This window comes from Pimephales promelas, chromosome 6, assembly GCF_988280905.1.
Source record: "Pimephales promelas chromosome 6, fPimPro1.hap1.1, whole genome shotgun sequence".
NCBI lineage: Eukaryota > Metazoa > Chordata > Actinopteri > Cypriniformes > Leuciscidae > Pimephales > Pimephales promelas.
Window position 1 is genome coordinate 30,137,015 of NC_142774.1, and position 21,406 is coordinate 30,158,420.

The 21,406-nt window shown below is 35.4% G+C and overlaps 1 protein-coding gene across 2 annotated transcripts; it reads right to left on the reverse strand.

Moving 5' to 3' along the window:
* clockb (clock circadian regulator b) lies at positions 1–20,793 on the reverse strand. Of its 2 annotated transcripts, none has more exons than XM_039692151.2 (21): positions 20,363–20,793; positions 19,649–19,755; positions 18,577–18,636; positions 17,022–17,170; positions 15,833–15,924; positions 14,812–14,901; positions 14,580–14,697; positions 14,338–14,451; positions 14,066–14,184; positions 13,834–13,916; positions 13,627–13,733; positions 13,392–13,539; positions 13,124–13,199; positions 11,880–12,021; positions 8,225–8,316; positions 8,041–8,136; positions 6,488–6,634; positions 6,182–6,391; positions 5,233–5,342; positions 4,847–5,114; positions 1–2,388 (listed from the first exon to the last, which is right to left on the reverse strand). In XM_039692151.2, the coding sequence occupies exons 2-21, from the start codon at positions 19,663–19,665 to the stop codon at positions 2,203–2,205; spliced, it is 2,424 nt and encodes an 807-aa protein (XP_039548085.2). In that variant the 5' UTR covers positions 19,666–19,755; positions 20,363–20,793; the 3' UTR covers positions 1–2,202. The 2 variants fall into 2 exon arrangements, with proteins under 2 accessions (XP_039548085.2, XP_039548094.2); XM_039692160.2 differs by lacking the exon at positions 20,363–20,793 and adding an exon at positions 18,715–18,787.
* Positions 20,794–21,406: the final 613 nt, after the last annotated feature.

The following is a 21,406-nucleotide window of genomic DNA, read 5'->3' on the forward strand; positions in this document are numbered from 1 at the left end:
TGAATTACATTGTTTTCTTTATTTCAAGATATAATATTATGAAGGGAAAAATCTCTCTTTTTTTGAGGACAATTCCAACAAATTCAGTCACATTGAAGGTGATATGACCTGTTAACATGGTTTTGGTGCACAGCAATTCAGTATGAACAAAATAATAATAATAAAAAGGTTATGGTAACACCTTTTACACACATTTACTCCTTTAATGATTTATTATTTTATCATTTACTCAACTCGCTGATTATCTACTCAGAAATCAGAAGCACTAATCAAATTTCTAGGGCCACAAACAATAACCATCATTTTCTGGAAGCACACATTCTTTTGGTTGCATACACAGTGTACAAAATAAAGGTTCATTTTGGATACAGACGGTTGAAATATCCAGGAATGGCATCTAAAGTCCCAATCAATTCACTCTTCAACCAGTCAGTAGCTTTTTTGGGGGTAATTTATGATTGTACACACAACGAAAAATCAGTTCCAACAGTAACAACTAACACACTAGAGGGTTTCAGTGCACAACAAAATGAAACACACAAGACACAACAAAACTAAAAAAGAAAATAGGACAAATTAGAGGAATTGGACTGGACATCTACTTTAGGGGCATTCCAGAACTCAACAATATAAAAATCTGTTCAGTTTCCATAAACCCTTCAGCTCTAACAAGTCTTCTAACAGTGTTCCCGGTCTATACACAGCAATACTGTTTAATACGAACGTCTTTTGCCATATGAAAATAAAATTGCTTTCAATACTTCTTATATAAATCCATTTCTGAGGTATATTGCTAAAATGGGGAAACATCTAGAATACCGAGATACTGCAACGCAAGAACTGATTGGTCATCGCTGAGGTTAATACACACTGTAGCAACCCACACAGCGATACTGGAAGAGTCACAAACTGTTATTGATATAATAGCCTGCATTTTAAACTCTCTCTCTCACTCACACATTCAAGCAGTTAAAAGGAATATCACTTAACTTTAAGACTCTACAGCTGCTTCGGTTTAAATTACAACTTTGGAAATAAAACAAGGAAGAGTACAATATAATAATTATTTTTCCTGAAAATGGGAATTAAAGGTCCACAGTATTCCAGACCGTCCTCAATAACACATTTAGAAACACTCTGCCTTAGATGTGGCTTCTTGCATAGTTCCCAAAGCCATAAGGCAGAACATTTATGAAAGGAATCGAAAGCTTATTTATGGCGTATTATTCTCTGAAAAATAAAAGTACCATCCATGCACATAAAAACTAAACCATTAGGTCACAATTACTAGAAGGATGGACTATTTTAGTGTGTATAAACACAATAAGTGCTATATGTAGCGGGGAAAAGGTGCACAAAAACTTTTTTACTGGACTATTATGACTCAGCTAAAAAGCAAATCAACATTCAAAAACTGGAAACAGTTTTTTTTTTTTTTTTTTAACAAATTAAAATGTTGGCACTTCAAATGTCAAATTTGATTCTTCTGCATTAAACGTCTTTAGAAATAAACTGATAATTAGAAATAAACTGAAACTGAGACTTTTTCTGGATGTAGAGATTCGGGGTATAATAATTACACCATCCCAAAAAAATCTAAAACAATTCTAATGCTTCAAAAAAAACCTCAAGGACAATCTATTATGAACCCTAACTATACGTAAAGAGACTATAAGGGAACGATTAAAAGTATAAAGCATCACTCTACGCGTAATATAAAACCGTTAAGGGTAATACTTTAAAAAACAAAACTGGAAGTACAAATGAAAGTTTACACTTCATGCAGCATATAAAATATTCAATATCTTGCTTTGTTCCTTTACGGTTTGTGTATTTACACTGTATGGTACACGAGACTGTAAAGATAGACTCAGTTCTTTGGGCTGTTTACAATGAAAGCCTGAGAACGAGGTTTGCTGTTTGGCAAAGACGATGCAAAGGCTAGCAATCCTATACTTTCTGTTGTTGAAATAAATAATGAGTTTGGCAACCACCTGTTGCTCTGGTGAGACATTCTGTATGGTTGCCAGCACAGCGTCCATCTGGTGGTGTTGTGTTCCTCGCAGCTGCCATGTTGAGGGAGTTCCTAGTCTGAAAAGCATTCAAGATGCTGCCAGGAAAGGTTGTTGTTTTTTTTTCAAATGAGTTCAGCACTAACAAACATCCAGAGGAGATGATGTGAGCAGGCTGTGTTTATCGATGTTACTGAGACTGGGCACTAGTGCTGTCAGTCTGGCGAGAGGTTTTCTGCTTTTCTGTTTTTTGCTGTTTTTGGGTATGTGGTTTCAGTTGCTGCTGCTGTGATGGAGTAAATGTGCCTTGCTGCTGAATAGGGAAAGCCTGAAGGATCAGTTGTGTAGGCTGGTTGCCATGGAGAAGGCGTGTGTTCTGACAAATACACAGCAGAAAATTAGATATGCATCAAACACTTATTTAAAAAAAAATATATATATATGTATGTATTATTAATAATATATAATATTTTATTTAAAACAGCCCTTTTCTATGCGAACATATAGTAAAGTGCAATTTACTCCTGTGATCAAAGCTGAATTTTTAGCATCATTACTCCAGTCTTCAGAGTCACACGATTCTTCACGATTTGATGCTCGAGACATATTTCTCATTATTTTAAATGTATAAAACAGTTATTTATTTACATTTATTTATTTCAAGATTCTTTGATGAACAGAAAGTTCAAAAGACAAAATTTAACTGAAATAAAAAGCTTTTATAACATTAAACTCTACCATTTAAAAGTTTGGGGTCAGTAAGAATTTATATTTAAATTTTTTGGAGGAAATAAATAAAAGAAATCAATACTTTTATTCGTCAAGGATAAAATAAATTGATCAAGTTGCAGTAAAGACATTTATAACGTTACAAAAGATTGTATTTCAAATAAAAGCTGGTCTTTTCAACTTTCTATAGAATCCTAAAAAAAAAACCATTAATAATAATAATAATGAATATTTTTTGAGCACCAAATCTCATATTAAAATGATTTCTGAAAGATTATGTGAGACTGAAGACTGTAATGATGCTGAAAATTCAGCTTTACCATCAGAGGAATAAATTAGATATCAAAATATATTAAAAGAAAAAAAAGCTATTTTAGCTGTCATTAAATTTAACAAAATAACTTTTATAATTTTGTGTATTTTTAAATCATACTGATACATACATATACATATATATCAGGGCTCCAGACTAACTTTTTTTACTAGGAGCGCTGTTGCCCCTGACTGAAAATTTTAGGAGCGCAAGCAAAAAATTTAGGGGCACACCTTAAATCAGCTCGCAATGCAATTATTCAAATTTCCCACAAAATAACTGTAATACTGACAAATTCTTTAATAATAAATAGACTTAACATTATGATATGCTGTTTTATTTTAACTTCACAGTGCTCCAGACCCAAAGTTGAGGGCAGCATCACCTCAAATGAGAACTCACAGTTCTATAAAAAAAATAAAAAATAAAAAAAAATCTGGTAGCACTGGGGCTAACAATAAATCACTAAGCTTAATTTAGGGTGTAGATGAAATTAACTTTAGTTTTTATCATTTATAATGTCTTAATATTAATTAATAAAAGTAGTGAAAATATGTATATGGAGTGAAAATAGCCAATAAACATCCTACTGTTTACAATGGTATTATTATTATTATTTTAAGTGTTTAAATAAGAGTTTTCCAACATCTTAAAATTGTTCGTTTAAGGACAATCTTTAAAGGATGAACAAAAAATGTGTTGGTAATCACATAAAAAATACAAAAAAATAAAACATTTATATATGATATTATTGAAGTGCTGGGAAAGGATGTGTAGTAGGCTACTTACACATTATCATATTTATGGTAAGAGTTAACTTGCCTAAATTCATGGTTCTGTTAGGCTGATTTGTGGACTGAAAGCCTTCTATAAGTGTTTTTTCTGGTTTCCACGTCAGCGCTGTTTGATCTGATATGGTTTATAACAGAACTCTGCGCCGAATCGGAGTGTTTCTCACTGGATCTCGTGGTGTTAATGTTATTAATTCTGAGGCGAATTCAATGGATTTCTTCACTGGATCTCCTAGTAACAGTGTTGCGTGAGCGAGATCGGCCCGCGACTGTCAAGTTCGGGGCTTTATTTTGTCAATGGATCGCTGCTGCTGCTCCACGGTCCGACTCCTAATCATACATGAGTGGCGTATTTTCGTTCCACTTTCATTTTGTTTGCATTCGTTGCTAGGTAACGACTAACGAGTGGATAGATCGCTGATTGCTCAAACGCACATCAGTTTGTGATATTTGTTTCCGTCTCCTTCCCACAAACGTTTACGCGCGCTATTCTTGTCACGGATTCATTGACGCGCCTCTTCCACGCTTTACCATGCGTTTAACGTGTGGCAAATTTACTGGTCGCACATGTGCGACTGGATGTAAAATTCAGTCGCACACTCTCAATTTTTGGTCGCAATATGCGACCATTTGGTCGCAGTCTGGAGCCCTGTATATACATATATATATATATATATAAGGATATATATATACTGCTCAAAAAAATAAAGGGAACACTTAAACACTTAAAATATAAAAACAAGAAAAAAAGTATTTAATAAGATTATTTCATTCATTCAGATGTGTTATTTTAGTGTTCCCTTTATTTTTTTGAGCAGTGTATATCTATATATCTCAAATTGGTAGTGCTGAATCACTCATGTTCTGAAAAGATTCAAAATGAAACTGTGCATGCTTTCTGTGTATGTATATATAATAGTATGATTGAATTTACAAAGCTGTCGTATTAAATAGACAAGATAAATAATTTTAATGTTAAAAAAAAAATAATGCTTTGTTACCTGTAAAAATGGTTGCTGCTGTTTTGTTGGCTGCTGCGTCACCCCCTGCTGTTGACTTGTTTGTAATGAGGTAGCTTGAGCCTGTTGTTCTGCAGGCGCAACTGACTGAGTCTGCAGTGCTATGGTCTGTGTCTGACCTTGTTGCTGTGGAAACGGGCTGTAAGCCGTCACCACCTGACCCATAAACATAGTTGTGGGTACCATGACAGCATTACACGCCATTGGAGCGGTCACAATCTTGGTGACCAACTGCTGCCCAGAAGGAAACCTGAGAGTGACAGGGTCAGGGAAAGAAAGAAATGATTATATTATAAATAATGATAATAAGCATACATTTTAGAAAGTGTCCAGTAAAAGAGAGAGGAGTAAAAAGACATGTACCGTACCGTTTTATTGCATTGCCCTGATTGATTTTTGAAGCCAAATTGCTTGGTATCTGCACAACATTGGCATTGGCAGGCTGGCTGATCATCATGGTATTATATACAGGACCATGCTGAGAGACAGAAAAATTGCGTCATCTATTTAGATGATGTCACCACATGAAGTGGAAGACGAGACATTATGTCATTGTTAATGGGCTTTTTAAAAACTTCTAGGTAATAGACAGATTAAGATACTATATGTACAGTCAATTTAGGAGTGTTAACAACTATATATCAACTTTTTAATAACTAATCGCAACAGTGTTGTGATTTGTGATAAATACCTTAAATTTATATAGCTGCGTTAAAGCGTAAATCTTATTTATACACACACACACATGTATAAACTACAGTTCAAAAGTTGGGGGTCAGTAAGATTTTTTATTTTTTTTATCAAATATGTATTAATCTGATCAAAAGTGACAGTCAAAACATAAAAAAATGATATATATATATATATATATATATATATATATACATACACATATAATGTTTTGACTGTCAACTTTGAGATATATATAAGTATAAAATAATCATAATATTAAGCAGCAGAACTATAAACATTGATAAAATGTTTCTTGGGCACCAAATCGTCATATTAGCTTAATTTCTGAAGGATCATGTGACAGATTGAAATGGAAAAGTTATTTTAATTTGTAATAATTTCACAACATTATGGTTTTTATTATTTTTTTTTATAAAATAAATGCAGCTTTGGTTCAAAAACACACACAAAAAAATATTACAGACCCTAAACTTTTGAATGGTAGTGTATATATCTAAATTGACCGAATCTGAAACACTGAATTGTGACACAAATTCAGATTATCATCATACATTGAATCAAATCATATTCAAATCATTGGCAGAGCATACATTTACACCACTAACCGAATAAAGACAAACTCACCTGTGTAACAGAAGAACCCTGTAGATTCTGCTGAAGGGAACGAGAAGCCTGTTGCTGTGGAACAGTCCCACTGTGTGCTGTACTTGTCACATTTTGGCCCTGTATAGCTATGACGCCAGTCTGTGCCCCAACCCCTAAAATGTTAGTCTGTGCTCCTCCAACTTGAGGCAACTGTACGCTGAGTCCACCACCTGACTGCTGTAATATCATCTGAAAGACACCATTTGAATCACATGCCTCTGTTCGGATTGACCATTTTTTTGTCATGGTAACATTCACACAATAATGCGTGCGTACGGTGTGTACCTGAGTGCTCGGACCCTGCACTTTCTGCAGTTGTTCATGAATCTGTCTCAGTTCCTCCTGCTGTTTCTGAATGTTGGCCTCTATCATGCGTGTCCTCTGCTCAAGTTGATCCTTTAGGTGCTGCATCGCATTCAACTGTGTAGAGAACTAGATTCAAAAAGCACAGAGAGATAAACATTATGGTTTCATTAAAAAAAAAAGAGAAAGAAAATCAAGAAAAACTATTCCAGTTGAGCTCCCACCATGATTTAAGGCGACTGTTAATTTAGAACATATCACCATGACGATGCGTCATACACACAACCGTCACCGCCCCCTTTTGGGGGAAAACAAACTAGACTCCCCATAGACTTCAATAGAAAATAACGGCAAAAACCAACGTCCGTACACAGCCGACAGGCGTAAATAACTTAATAAATCACTTATATAAAACATGTCAAGTAATTATATGTCCACCCTGCCTGCCAAAGAGCCTGAAAGATACATACACATACTTAATTTGGCTAATTTAAAAACATGTCCCTTTATTCTCCCAGCTTCAAACTGGTGTAACAACCCCACCCAGTGGCCAGAGGTGTCTTACCCGGACATTTACTTGTACCTCATCAAGTCACCAGGTAAGCCAGTGAATGATTTTATTTCATTTTTTAAGGTAAAAAACCTTAAATGTATATGTTATGAATTTATGATGATGATGGCAGGTAGTCTGGACTAGATCTTTTACGCTCTATGGCAGGCAGGGTGGACATATAATTAATTGACATGTTTTGTGACAAGTGATTTCTTAAGTTATTTACGCCTGTCGGCTGTGTACAGACATTGGTTTTTGCCGTTATTTTGTATTGAAGTCTATGGGTAGTCTAGTTTCTTTCCCCCAAAAGGGGGCGGGGACAAAATTGACAAACAAGTCTCAGTTATTCTAACACAGTACACAGAAATATATTTAAATAAGAAAAAACAAAACAAAAAACAAATAGTATAGAATACGAAAGTAAGTGCTAGTATTAATTGGTCAGGTAATTTTAGGTTTCAGACATTTAAATGTCTGAAACCTAAAATAAACATTATGTGGTTGAAAACACTGAATAATTGTGATGTGTGACAAATGCTGAGCACATCCAAAAAGCGTGAAAACACCTTTGAATTTAGCAGTTGATCAATCACACTGGTGTGATCGTATGTAAGTGTCTGAGGGTTTAATTGGGGCTTATCTGATCTATTTTTTGCCAAAATATTTGTATTAAGATTTATGTAAATACAATCACAATCTTGTTAATACAAATTTGTCCTTGCAAACATAATGACTGCATTACATGAATGTAAACCCATTAAAAGGCAAGAATTAAGCAGGAAGAAACTAATAAAGTGAACAACACTTCTCTCTTCAACATTAAGCATAAAAATAAAAACATAGCATAGCATATAATCTTATCTCAAAGTATGCAATCTCCCGCTTGGGGCTTATCTGATCTATTGATAAAAATAAAACTAATCAAAACAAAATTCTCAGCAGGAAATGAAGCTGAAACTTCTGAACAAAAAAACAATCTCACCAGGGCATTAGGCTGAACCTGCTGCTGTGGTTGGTGTTGATGTTGGTTGATTTGGACCGAAGATCCAGTTTGATTGGTGTTCTGAGAACTCATGGACTAACAAAACAAATAAGATATGCTCATAGCTGGTGAGTGATTAAGGTTAAGTTACAAGTGTTTTGTAAGATGAAGAGGCAAGTCTCACCTGTGTGCTGAAAGGGGAACGACGTTGGGGTGTCATATCAACAGCGGGCTGGGGTGGAGTGCTCACATCAGTCTGTAGCTTAGAGGGAGTTGCTGAGGAAATCAAACAAATACGAGCGCTTTCAAACCGGCACAAAATCAGGACAACCCAATAGAACAGCACAATTTTGGTTTTAATCAGAGCTTGACTTTAACACCAAGCGTGAGTGGATTTCAGTAGTGACGTGTAACACAGCCCACTAACCATTAGCCACTTTAACGGGATGAATTTTAAATACATTTCACTTGTAGTCTTCTCAAAAGGCATCTGAAATAACTAGAGGCTAAAATTTCGGAATAAACTTTGATGTTGGCTTAAGAAGCCTGAACCGGGACTCAAACTCGCATCGCCTGAAGCACAGCTGCAGTATATGTCCGCTATTGCTCTGACATAACAGCTCATTTTAAATTTATCAGATAAATGTCTATGGTTCGTTATATTTCTTACAGATTTCAGCTTGTCCTAAATCAGATTCAGTTAAATTAGCAGTGGGATTACATTTATTTGAATACATTAGTGAGAGAGCGATTGCATTTAGAACAGGGATTAACTTAGGTGTATAATAAACTGTTTAAACGTGCTTTCACCAAATCAATATTGAGTAGGCTATACATATGGTATAAACAAACATTACTTTGTGGAGCGCTTGGAATACGCATTTATTTGTCATTTTAAAAGTGTGGACAAAGATTTCTTATCGCGCCCCCCCCTCAATAGGACAGTATTAGGAGTGTGTACAGTAGGGAAGCACCAATACCATTTTTTTCAGAACCGATCCCAAAAATTTTGAGTATCGACATATACCAGTGCAGTTTTTTTTTTTTAAATCAAGAATTTTAGAATTTCTATAACTGTGTGTTGAACTGACAAAATCACTCTTTTGAGTGTTAAACACAATCTACTAAACACAGACAAATTTATTATAAAGAAAAACAACAAATCAAAATAATATATGATCAAAATCTATGACAAAAATGATATTATAAACTAGATTAGTGGATAATTCAGCAGTAAAATTTGTGCACAATAATTCGTGAGCTTAGAATTATAAGGTTCTATCTCCGTTTAGGGTAGTTCTGAGATATTAAGCATCAAAGTTTTTACATCCCAGCTGGCAAAACTGTTATGTAGTATAATCTTCTATTATAGCTTTATTTATGAATCTTTTTTTTTTATTTTTCCCAAAAATAACACCACACATGCATTAATAAACACCTAATGGATCAGATTATGTCAAAAACTCAATTTCGACCAAAAGTGGAGATAGAACCTTATAATTCTAAGCTCACGAATTTGCTCTGTGCACGAGAAAAATGCTAACTTCCGCCTTGAGGGTGGATGTTGGGTACTTCGGTTCCGGTTGCTGTTGTTTACATCAGTGGACCGGCTATCTAAAGCTTAGCTATCTAAATATATTTGTCTAAAACTATGTTAGTTTGTTCATTGTCAAGTCAATCAACACAGTTTTCACAGGCGCTGCTGCATTGTGAAAAGTAAACGATATTTCACATCTGCTTTTTGTCACCGCACCCAAGCAGGCGCTTTACAGAGTGGAGCGTTGCGTATCCATGACAACTAGAAGGAAGTTTTTAGGCTACTAATTATTTATTATATTATACCCTTTAACCAGGAGAAGCCCCTGGGGTTAGAACCTATTTTGCAAGGGAGACCTGTTTAGAAATAAGTGTGAAAACAGCCTAACTTGATAAGGAACGAACCAATGTCGGATACCTTTACTCCCTGTATGACATATGTATAGTGGTTGTCAACACTGATCTATATAATGACATTCTATATAGATAGTGGTTGTCAACAACATAGCCTCGGAACATCATAAACAAAACAATGGCTAACACAAACTGTTCTGGAAAATGCACTTTCTAACGCATGATTTCGAGTTTTATAATGTATAGAGAGATATAACAGTTACCAAATAGCATAGCTTGAGCACGTAGCATGGCAACATTAATGTCCGAGTGATTACACGTGTACCATATGTACACGCCGTCAAATGTCCGAGCGAAACAAAACAAAATGTAGATCTACATCTGGGGAGCGAAATTTTTTCCTAGGATGGTAGGAGTGACGGGTAGGTTTAGGGATGGGGTTGAGCTAGGTCATATGCAATATATATATATATATATATATATACATACATATACGTACGTACACACAGTAACAACGTTAAGTCAACGGCATTCATAAACAAGCTGAAAAGAGATACGCTTGTTGATAGCATGCCAAAAATACGTGATGCGCGTCATACATACGCAATTTCATGAGATCAGTCTGAGCATGGATGTTGTTGTGACTTAACGTTCCCTTCAAAATTATGCAAATACTAAGAAATGTAATATTTAAACCCCTTCTCTCTTGCTCTGGGGAGCTGGAGAAAAATCATTTGCCAGTCGATGAACATAATCGACTGTAATATTCGGCAAATGTTCAAGACATCTGGAGAAATATACATCCTCTACGTCGTCCATCAGGCTACCAGAAACTAGACACCCCCTATCGGTTTCGCAGCTGGAACTAGCATATGCTAACGTGCACATAGTCCATTGTTTAAAATCTGAACATTTAGTGAAAAAAACTATGTAGTGGGGAACAAATAAGAGACAATAAGTGTAGCACCAAATCTGGTAAAATGTTAGACATTGCTCTTACTGCTGTAAAATACATTCATGAAAAAGTAAGTATATATATATATATATATATATAAATGTATAATGCAGTGGTTTAATGAGGCAGCAACATATGATAGGACAGAACAAGAAAGGCTATTAATAATCTTTCATTGGGCAAAAGTATTATGATAAGAAAGGCTCCAATACAATGCGGCACAAAGTGCTTTCCCGAGCGCAGAATGATGCTTTTGACGAAACATGGAGTCACAGCACGTAGCGCTTCTGAGTCCGCATTGAAAAGTTCAAAGCACAAAGGAAAGACATATTGATGCGTAGTGCATTATACAGTCATCTATCTATGCAATAGGTTATTGATCCTTTTCTTTTAACAGTTTTAAATTTCAGTTACTGTGCACGTGAAGAACAATTATAGTGCTCTCTACTCTACTCCAGTATTGTGATCTAACAGACACCCAGTAGACAGTAACATGATTAAGGTACAGCAATAAAGTCCAGCAAGATAAAGTTGTTTTATGTGAAACCCTTTATCTACAGATCAAGTATAATAATAGTAACATTGAATCATCTTGGAGTTTCGTGTTGACTGTCGTAACCGAGCGCAACGCTCTGTTTTAATGCTGAATGGAGAATGATTGACAGCCACAGCGGAGGGAAGAGTTTACGTGAACTTGAACTTAACGACTTAAATATTTATTACAACCTCACAATTATACTATAGAATACCCGATCCAGCAAAGAATGACAATACTGGAGCTGATGCTGATCATAAGTATCGGAGCATCCCTACTGTACAGTGGTCATTTAAATTTAAGAGTTGTAAATCTAACTCAAGTACCACAGTCAACTTTAATCATATAAAAAGTAATTTACCAACTACGAAATTGTGGCCAAATGAAAATGCCAAATGACTAATAATTTTGGCTGGTGAGCAAAACTAGATAATGCCAAGCCCTAGTTTTAATGCTTACATGTGCAGGTGTTGTCAGAGACTGCAGTGTGTGAGGACTTGCGGGAGCTCCTTGAGGAGGTGGAGGGTGTGCGGCTGTTACTGAAACGCTCCAACACCTCCTTCAGACTGGAGGTGTTCAACTGCGATTCACGTCCAGAAATCTGAGACCGATGCAGAGAAAGAGGAAAATTTAGATTAAGATATAAATACTTCTATATTCATGTGTTGGAAAGTCTCATATGCTCACCCACGTGGCATTCATTTGATCAAAATACAGTTAAAAACAGTAATACTGTGAAATATTAGTCATTTAAAATGACTGTTTCTTATATTTTTGTATATACTTTAATTTGTATATAATTGTAAATTAAACACAAATTAAAGTAATTGTATATAATTTGCAATTATATACAATTATACAAATACAAAATGCAATTTATTCCTGTGCAGACCAGGCTGAATGTTCACCAGCCATTATTCCAGTCTTCACATGATCTGCCAGAAATTATCCTAATATGCTGATTTGCTGCTTAAGAAACTTTTAATATTATCATCAACATTGAAAACTGTTGTGTAGCGCTTTATATTTTTTGTGGACTTTTTCAGGATTTCTTGATGAAAAGAAAAAATTCAAAAGAACAAATAACTGACTTTTGATCAATTTAATGCATGCTTGTTGATAAAGAAATAATTCTACAATTTCATTAATTTAAACTTAAAATAGGGTATATAATAAAGACTACCTTTTTATAATATAATTAATTGCAAATGAGACACATGAATGTTAATCATTCAAGAAGAAGCAACAATTAACCGCCAATGCAATAACCTCAAAATGATTCATGACTAAAGTTGTTATTTTTGTTTGTTTTTGCGCACAAAAAGTGTTCTTTTATCGCTTGATAAAGTTAAGATTGAACCACTGTAGTCACTTGGACTATTTTAACGATGTCTTTAATAACTTTGAGGCCGGCAAGTTTCAATTCCTCAAGAAGCCTATGGACTAGTATGCAGGAGTGATCCAGCTCTCAGATTTAATAAAAAAATATCTTAATTTGTGTTCCGAAGATGAACGAAGGTCTTACGGGGTTGGAACAACATGAGGGTGTGTAAATACTGACAGAATTTTCATTTTTGGGTGAACTAACCCTTTACTCACAATCTGCCTAAGATAAGGCGTTTAGCACGCATGTTCATTATACACAGCATGTCCATTATACCACATTAGTGGATTATTTCAGGTTTCGGTCTCAAACATTTCACCTTGTCTCCAGTCAGCTCAGGGGGAGACTCCTCTATTCCCATCTCTCTTCTCCGCTCCGCTCGCACCTCGGCATAACTATAGACAAAAAGAACTGAAAATAAGAGCAGAACTGCAGAAAAGAGTGTAGAAAAAGAAAAGAGGTTCAAATCCAGCCCAGTTTGCCTGGCTGAGAACAGGTTCTGGCTCAAGAATGCAAACCATTTTGGTGGAAAAGGGGTATGTGGGTGTCTGGGAACATGGTGTAGACATTTATGTGCCTCTCCGTACCTCACAACAGTGTGCGTGCACACAATGAACTCTGGTCGTGAATTCCACTGGTGATATGTGATGTAGTAGTTAGTCTGGAGCCAAATCCATTGCTGCCCTTTAGTTAAAAAGCGATAATAGCACGATTTCCCTTTTCCAAATTGCATTACTGCAAGCAAACAAATAAAGAGAAAGACATGAAGAATATGGTAGCAAATGAAAGTCTCAAATGTATTTTTGTGCATGTTATACTCACAATGCTCATGGCATTTGGCCAGCGAATGCAGGTCGTCTACATGATAATAGTCGTAGCCTGACGTTCCCAACACCTCAAATGGCATATAGCCAATGATAGGTGGTGCTCTGTAACACAAGGACACACACAGACCTCATATTGACAAAAAAAAACTTGACGATGAGTTACAAACATGGAGAAAGTTATATTGTGAGGAAGTGTGAAAACCTGTGATCTAATAGGAGGAATTTCCATTCCAGACTGTGTCGAGATGTGAATTCCTCATAGGGCTCCTCCACCATGCACATCTCCTATACACAATCAATTGTGTCAATATTAGTGCGTTTACATTAGTAATACCTTATTACGATGCATGACTATGGTTATCTGTTTTCAGAGAGAGCATTTGTAATGCAGATCTACTTTTTCCTCTGGATTTTCTGATTGATTATCTGCTTACTTTGATGAATTGGGGTTTGGCGAGCCTCACAGTAGCAATAAAACAGGCTGGATCATCGAAGGCCGGCTGCAAAGAACGCTGCAAAACCCCCTCAAGGCCATTCCGGGTTGCATTAGGCACTGAGAATAAAGAAGAACAGAAGAGGAATGAAGTGGAGATTTGTGTTAAGGGAAATTGTCAGTACAAACATGTGTTGTGGGCAGTAATGAATGCAGTTACCATAAGGTTTCGTAATCAGTGAGTCTAGATCAAGAGGAAAAACAAACACTCACTGTTGGCAAGTGACTTAAAGTTGCCAATAAACTTGACATATTCATATACAGGCGGTTTCGTGGGATCCACAGATCCTCTGAGGATGTGACAACAAAACTCCATCTGGTTCTTGGCTAAGAAAAACAAACAAACCAAAAGGTGCATGACGATCTAAATTGAGATGAGGCAGAGGCAGCACAGAGCATTTTAGAAATACCACAGCAGAACAGATATCTGGAAGTGATTGAGGTTAGACACTCACACTTGTGGTAATCAGAGTTGAGTTTCTCAAGGTCTGGGTGTGATGCTAGCGCTTTATACACTTCTTCATGCTCCCCCACTGGAAGAAAGTTCAAAAGGTTCTGATCCACCAGGTCTGACTGAAACAAATACGATTGTATATGAACATACGACTGATACAAAAGTCGAATAATTCCAGGAATATATTTAAATTGACTTCACACAACTAAACACACACATACTCTCTCACTTACAGGCAGATGCTCAAGTAGAGAGGTTACGCCTTCCGAGACGTAAATTATGTTGCCGTCTGTCAGCATCACTAGGAAAAATCCATCCAGCGCCTTAAAAAAAAGAAGCACACTACTTAAAGGAGTAGTTAACTTTTGAAAAAACTTTTGCTGATAATTTACTCACCCCCATGTCATCCAAGATATCCTTGTCATTCTTTCTTCAGTAGAAAAAAAATTAAGGTTTTTGATGAAAACATTCCAGCATTTCTCTCCATATAAATGCACTTCAGTGGGAACCAAACGGTTCAAGATCCAAAAGAAAGTTTCAGTGCAAAGGGCTTTAAACGATTTCAGACGATGAATAAGGGTCTTATCAAGCGAAACGATCGCTCATTTAATAAATAAATAACAAAAAAAAAACAAAGTTTAAGTTTTATAAGCTCAAATGCTCGCCTTGCTCTGTTCTGTGATGCACATTTGTGACTCTCCTGTTTGAATTCGGTTATCAAAATGAACGAATCTTTTTTGAGTCATTTGGTTCACTCAACAAACGAAACGAACGAATTGACTCGGAAAAAAAAATTTCGATAAGAATTTTTGATAAGACCCTTATTCAATTTTTGATAAGACAATTTTTGATAAGACAATTTATTCATCGTCTGGAATCTTTTAAAGCCCTTTGAACAGTTTGCAGTTTGTACTGAAAGTGTATTTTGGACCTTGAACCGTTTGGTTCCCACTGGTTCCCATTTGCATTTTATGGAGAAAAATGCTGGAATGTTTTCATCAAAAACCTTAATTTATTTTCGACTGAAGAAAGAAAGACATGGACATCTTGGATGACATGGGGGTGAGTAAATTATCAGCAAAAGTTTTTTGAAAAGTGAACTACTCCTTTAAGACAGCTCCAATCCTAAACTACAAATTTAATCTAGAAGTGATGTATGAAAAATGATAAACATTAAACATGAATGAGGATGCACTCATATTCTATTAGTGGAACCATATTTCACAACAAGACAACACAAATTCGGGTTCTCACCTCCAGCATCAGCTGTGTAAACTCCTCATTGCTAAGAAATGGGGGTTTCCAATCCTGCTTGATCTCACTCGACTCAGATTGTGCAGCATTTTCTGTATGTGAACACAAACACTTCCTTGTAACCAGTTTTCCTAGGATGTGTATGTCTAAGTTAATTAGAAACTAGCAGACTACAAAACCTTTAAAAAGATTTGGGTAAAAAATATTTCTTTGTTAATTTTTTTCTCACCAAGGTTGCATTTTATCAACAAAAAATACAGTAAAATAGCTAAATATTATTACAATAGCAAAAATGTGATGGATTTTCAGCAACCATTACTCAATTTTTCAGTAACACAATCCTTCAGAAATCATTCTAATATGCTGCTGATTTGCTGCTTAAGAAAAACTGAAGAAAGTTTCTTTCAGGATGCTTTGTTTCAAAAATAAAAATCCTTTGTAAAATGATGAATGTATTAAATGCATTAAATTGATCAACTTAACGCATCCTTGATGAATAAAAAAATTCTTTAAAATATAGTGAACTAAATATTATGTACTAAATAATAATAAAAAAGTACAGCGCTTTTGTTTTGTTCCTACAGTATGCCATTTTGTCAAATTTGCATTGAATATGCAAAGCAGTGGGGCAGAAAACCTCATTACACTGCATATTTTATTCAGTAGTAAAGTCCAGTTATCACAAAAATGAAAACGGATATTTAACTTTAACTAAAAATCAGTGGTGATATAACTGTGAATCTAGAATGGAAGGTTAAGCATACTGCATTATGGGGTTCTGTGCAGTATTATCGGTTTTATACTGCACCCTTTTGGCATTTTGGTAGGTCATCCAAATATTCCATGCATACAGAACATTTGCATTAAGCTCACAACACACATGCAATTTCAGAAATTGCATGAATAGTATGGTAATAGAATTGTAATATTATTACCGGTAATGAAGATTACACTTATGGCTGTGATGAATTAATTGTGAAATGTGATGATTAAATCATTCCACTTAGATGTAAATCACATGGATTTACGTATTTGTCTATTTTCTGCAGCAGTTAAACACTATACCCAATCACACATACATCGGTAGTGCACATGACAAAATAACGCAGATCTGTAATTATTCCAGAGCACTGTAAATAACAAATCCCGCTATTGTTCCATCTAGAACTTGAATTCTTTTTCACCTCACCTTTTTGCTTGCACAGGTAGTCTATGCTTTTCTGCAATATTGTAGATTTGTCCATCTTGCGTGTGATTCCAGGCAACATGGTGCCCAGTTCTTTAATGAGGACATTGAACTGGTCTCGCCTTTTCTTCTCTGACTTATTTCTCGAAACTCTGTGACAGTAGAGATATTAAATAATAAAGCAACAAAGCATAAGACAAGGCTTCAAAATGGTTAAAAAGAACCCAACCCAGAAAAACATGATTCACTTTAGACTAGGGATGATAATAAATTGACAATCGATTAAGCAAGGTCATCATTAAAGTGTGTGGTTTTGAGGTGCCTGCGGCTCATGCGCAAAACATGTGCAGCAGACACACGAGGAAAATTAAGGGAGCGTGCCATAGTTACATATTCCAAGCTTATTTATTGTCTTCAAGCCATGCAATGGATTAAGTAGGCGAACCATTTATTTCAAAACATAATTGACCAAAACCCTCCAAACAAGTGATTTTACTGAACATAAGACCTATTTACTTGTGTAACACCACAATAAAAGTACATAAAATAAGTAACAAGTAATGAGATCCTGGTTGATGAGTGATGATCATCGACCAGGAATACACTGTGTCATGATCCCGGTAGTTTTAGCAAAGAAACAAGTCATGTGTCTCCGTAATCCACTAATTGTCGTATGTTGTGTTCGGGCTCGTTCTAAACCACCTGCCCAAAATAAAGATATGCTATCTACTATGGTTTACCGATATTTCAAGTTACAAACCAAAATATGGCACAAAAGCATCATGCGTTTACACGGTGGCGATTTTTCATACAAATACTTGGTATAGTTTGGTGTCTAACTGAAACAAATATGCTGCTTGTATTCTGCTAGTTGGGACCTTTCCAAAGATATATGACAAGACTATCTGTTATGTAGACCTCATGTCACGATTCGATACATATCACTATACTGAACTCACAATACGATATTGCGATATTCCAAAACATATGGTAAAATGTTGACAACGACAAAAAAAGTACTGTTGATTAAAATGCTAAATTTTATATTACATTGTGGGTTTAAATGAATAGGTTTGGACTTGGTGCTTGTAAACCAAGGACAATGGTGACACCAGAATAAAAATATTCATTATTCTGAAGCTAAAAATACAGAATTATTTTAGACGGATATGCTTGCACTTTTTCACTGACTATATATATTTTAAATAATAATGTCGGCCACATCAGACATTTGGCATTATCAGTACCCACAAATATTCCCCCATTGCATTATTATACATTATAACTAATATTATATAGTAGTTTAATGTAGTACTTACACTAAAACTCTGAAACCTGAATTTGTTCTCACATAGTAATTTTTATTTTGTGGGGACTATCCATGCTATATATTGTCACTATCCATGATACGTATTGTTGCATTTTTGTAGTGCGATATATTGTGGAAAGAAATATTGTTACACCCCAAGTGCTTAGTAGTAGTCCATCAACATGACAACTAATATGATATTTTATGTTATAAAACAGAAGAACAACCAAAATCTGCAATTTAACTCACCGTTTCGCCTTATCTTTCTCATCATCATCCATCAGCCCATCAAAAACACTGCCATCATCCCTAAAACAGGGAAAATAAACATTTATTCTCTGTCTGATAAAAAACCTTATTTTTATTTTCTGTAAATCAATTACATGCCTATCAGGGATGTTTCCTCCAAGGAGGCAAGGGAGACCATGTCTCCTTAAATTGGATGAGAAAATAATCCATACTACAAAAATAAAAACGCAAAGCAGGTTAAGTCACAGAGGAAGTCCATGTCTCTCGTGCCTCCTTGAACCTATTGAGTTTTAAATGCCTCCATCGTGATATGAGGAGTTAAAAAGTAAACATCTCAGCCACTTAGATATCACTGCTTTGTTACATTAAAACAAATGTTGAAATGGCCTGAAAACATGTTGACAGTGGGGTTTTTTGTGAGCAATCAGCTTAATGGAATTAAAGGTACATTTTCGTGTCTGTAACCGGTGTTTACCGAGCTTGATGACTGATAATCCAAAAATAAGTTTACTATTAAAAAGAACAATTTAAATTGTTAGTGCTTTTAGATATTATTTTGGAATAGATGTGGAAAATGCTTAAAAATAGATAGATAGAGATAAATAGAACTTTACATAAAACATTATAAAATAATTTCAGAACACCAGTGCACTCCACAGATGTCTATGTTATAAAATAGAGAGAATAGGCTAAAAATAGACTTCATTTGAATGCAAATTAAGGTCAAGCCAGTCAAACATACTGTACTTTCTTGTAAGCGCAGAACGAGGGACACTGAACATTTAAGTGTGAAAAATGTGTTAAGTTACTACATTTTAATAAGCAGGATGTCAACATATGCATGAACATGTACATGAATTTATACAAATAAAAACCTAAACAATATTTCTGTTGTACAATATTAAAGAGTCAGAATTAATTTTGAAGAAGTACGCTCCTGTTCGAGGTTTGGGTTTGCATTACTGTTTTTACTGTGCGGAGCACATAAATACAGCCTTGGTGAGTAGACTTCTTTCTAAAGTCCACACTTTTGAAAGGTAGTGTACGTAAGTGAATACTGTTTCTGCTTTACCGGTCTCTGGAACTCATGATAACGCCGTCTCATGGATCAGTCTGGGATTAAAAACACCCTGACGCATTGGGAAGACAGTGAAGATGAGGGCCTGCCAATGTGAAAGTCTGCAGCAGACACATAAAACAGAAGATAACTGAATGACAAATGAACAATTTAGTCTAATAGCCTAATGTTTCTTTCTGTGAATCTGTTTGGTCACACAGAGGTGAAAGGTTAATTGTTGGACATGGCACTGAAGGTCACATGCTTATTCAAATTAAATAATGTCAGAGGGGATATAATCATACTCTTAAGCACATTTCACTTGCTAACTCAAAAGTCACATAGTTTATAACATAATTTAAAAGCCTCTAATGAAGTGGATTTTAAAGCATGCATTTATGAATCTCAAAACTCAAACATTCTGTTCATCATTCCAGTTCAACCCATTACATTGTAAATTGCAACAGCAAAAACGGTTATAATAAACATGACAATCATTTATTTGCATCAGTCAAACCATCATAATAAGGACAGTGACATTATGAGAAAACATGTTGAAAAATGAAATGGCACGTTAGTATAAACAGTGATATACACTTTAAAAGACAGTGCTAATTTTTAAGACTTGTTCTAAAACTAAATGTTATACTTTTCTGGGGTTTCCTGCACATCAGTGTATGCAGCACGGAACCTTTATCAACAACATGATTAGTATATTTGGCAACTCACCTACTGAAAAACACACTCGCAAATCCACACAGGTGCCTGGTCAGATCTAAGCTACTTCGGTCTCGAGATCACCATGCAGCGCTGCGATGAATAATCACGGAGCAATTATAATGTAGTGTGAAAATACAATGCTGAATTTCATACGCGCACTTCCTCGAGCGGTCGCGCTAATGTGGGTCATCGGGCCTAGTGGCACGCGATGCGTAACGGAAGCTCCTCCGGAGTCCTCCTGATCACCGCAAAATCAGCACACTTTCAAAGTGCGTGTTAAGTTCGAGCTTGTAAGGCTATATGCAATCGCAGTTTATACTTCGTACCTCTTTTCTTTTTCTTTTACCTTCGATCGGCGGCGACAAGAGCGCGACATCGGTTGCGAATAGAATGAAAACATTTAAAGCCAGGCCTACGCGCAGTCAAAGACATGCGCAGTAGCCTACGCCATAAGCGCGCACACGGGTCTCTGAGTTCACTTGCTAAACTAAATACTATTCCAAATACTTTTCCTTTATAGGGACTGTTTGCATTACATTATTTTATTTCAGTGGTACCTTTGATACTTTTTGTCATCAGTGTGTTTGTCATTACTAGGTATATAGATATATAAAGGTAATAAAATGCAATGTTTGATAATATCTAAGTGATTTTGCATTTTATATCGCCCTTATACAGCTGTTTCCCAACAACCCCGTCTTTTTAAACTCACAATTCTGCCTTTCCCCCTCAATTTGGAGTTTATATCGCAATTCTGAGGGAAAAAGGAATTTCCCTCAGAAGAAGAGTCAGAATAGCGAGATGTAAACTCGCAATTGCGATAATTAATTTTTTTTTGTTTTTATGTAGTGGCGATAACAAGCTTTTTTTTAATGCTTTATTGTGAACAAGTAGCATGTACAGTGTAATTTCTCATACAACATATAATTCACATGCCTCAACAAGGACAAAAATAAATGATAATGATAAATAATAATAAAATAATAATTAAAATAAAATAAAAAGAATGAGAGGGTACATAAATATCAGTTTACAAATAAGCGACAACAAGCT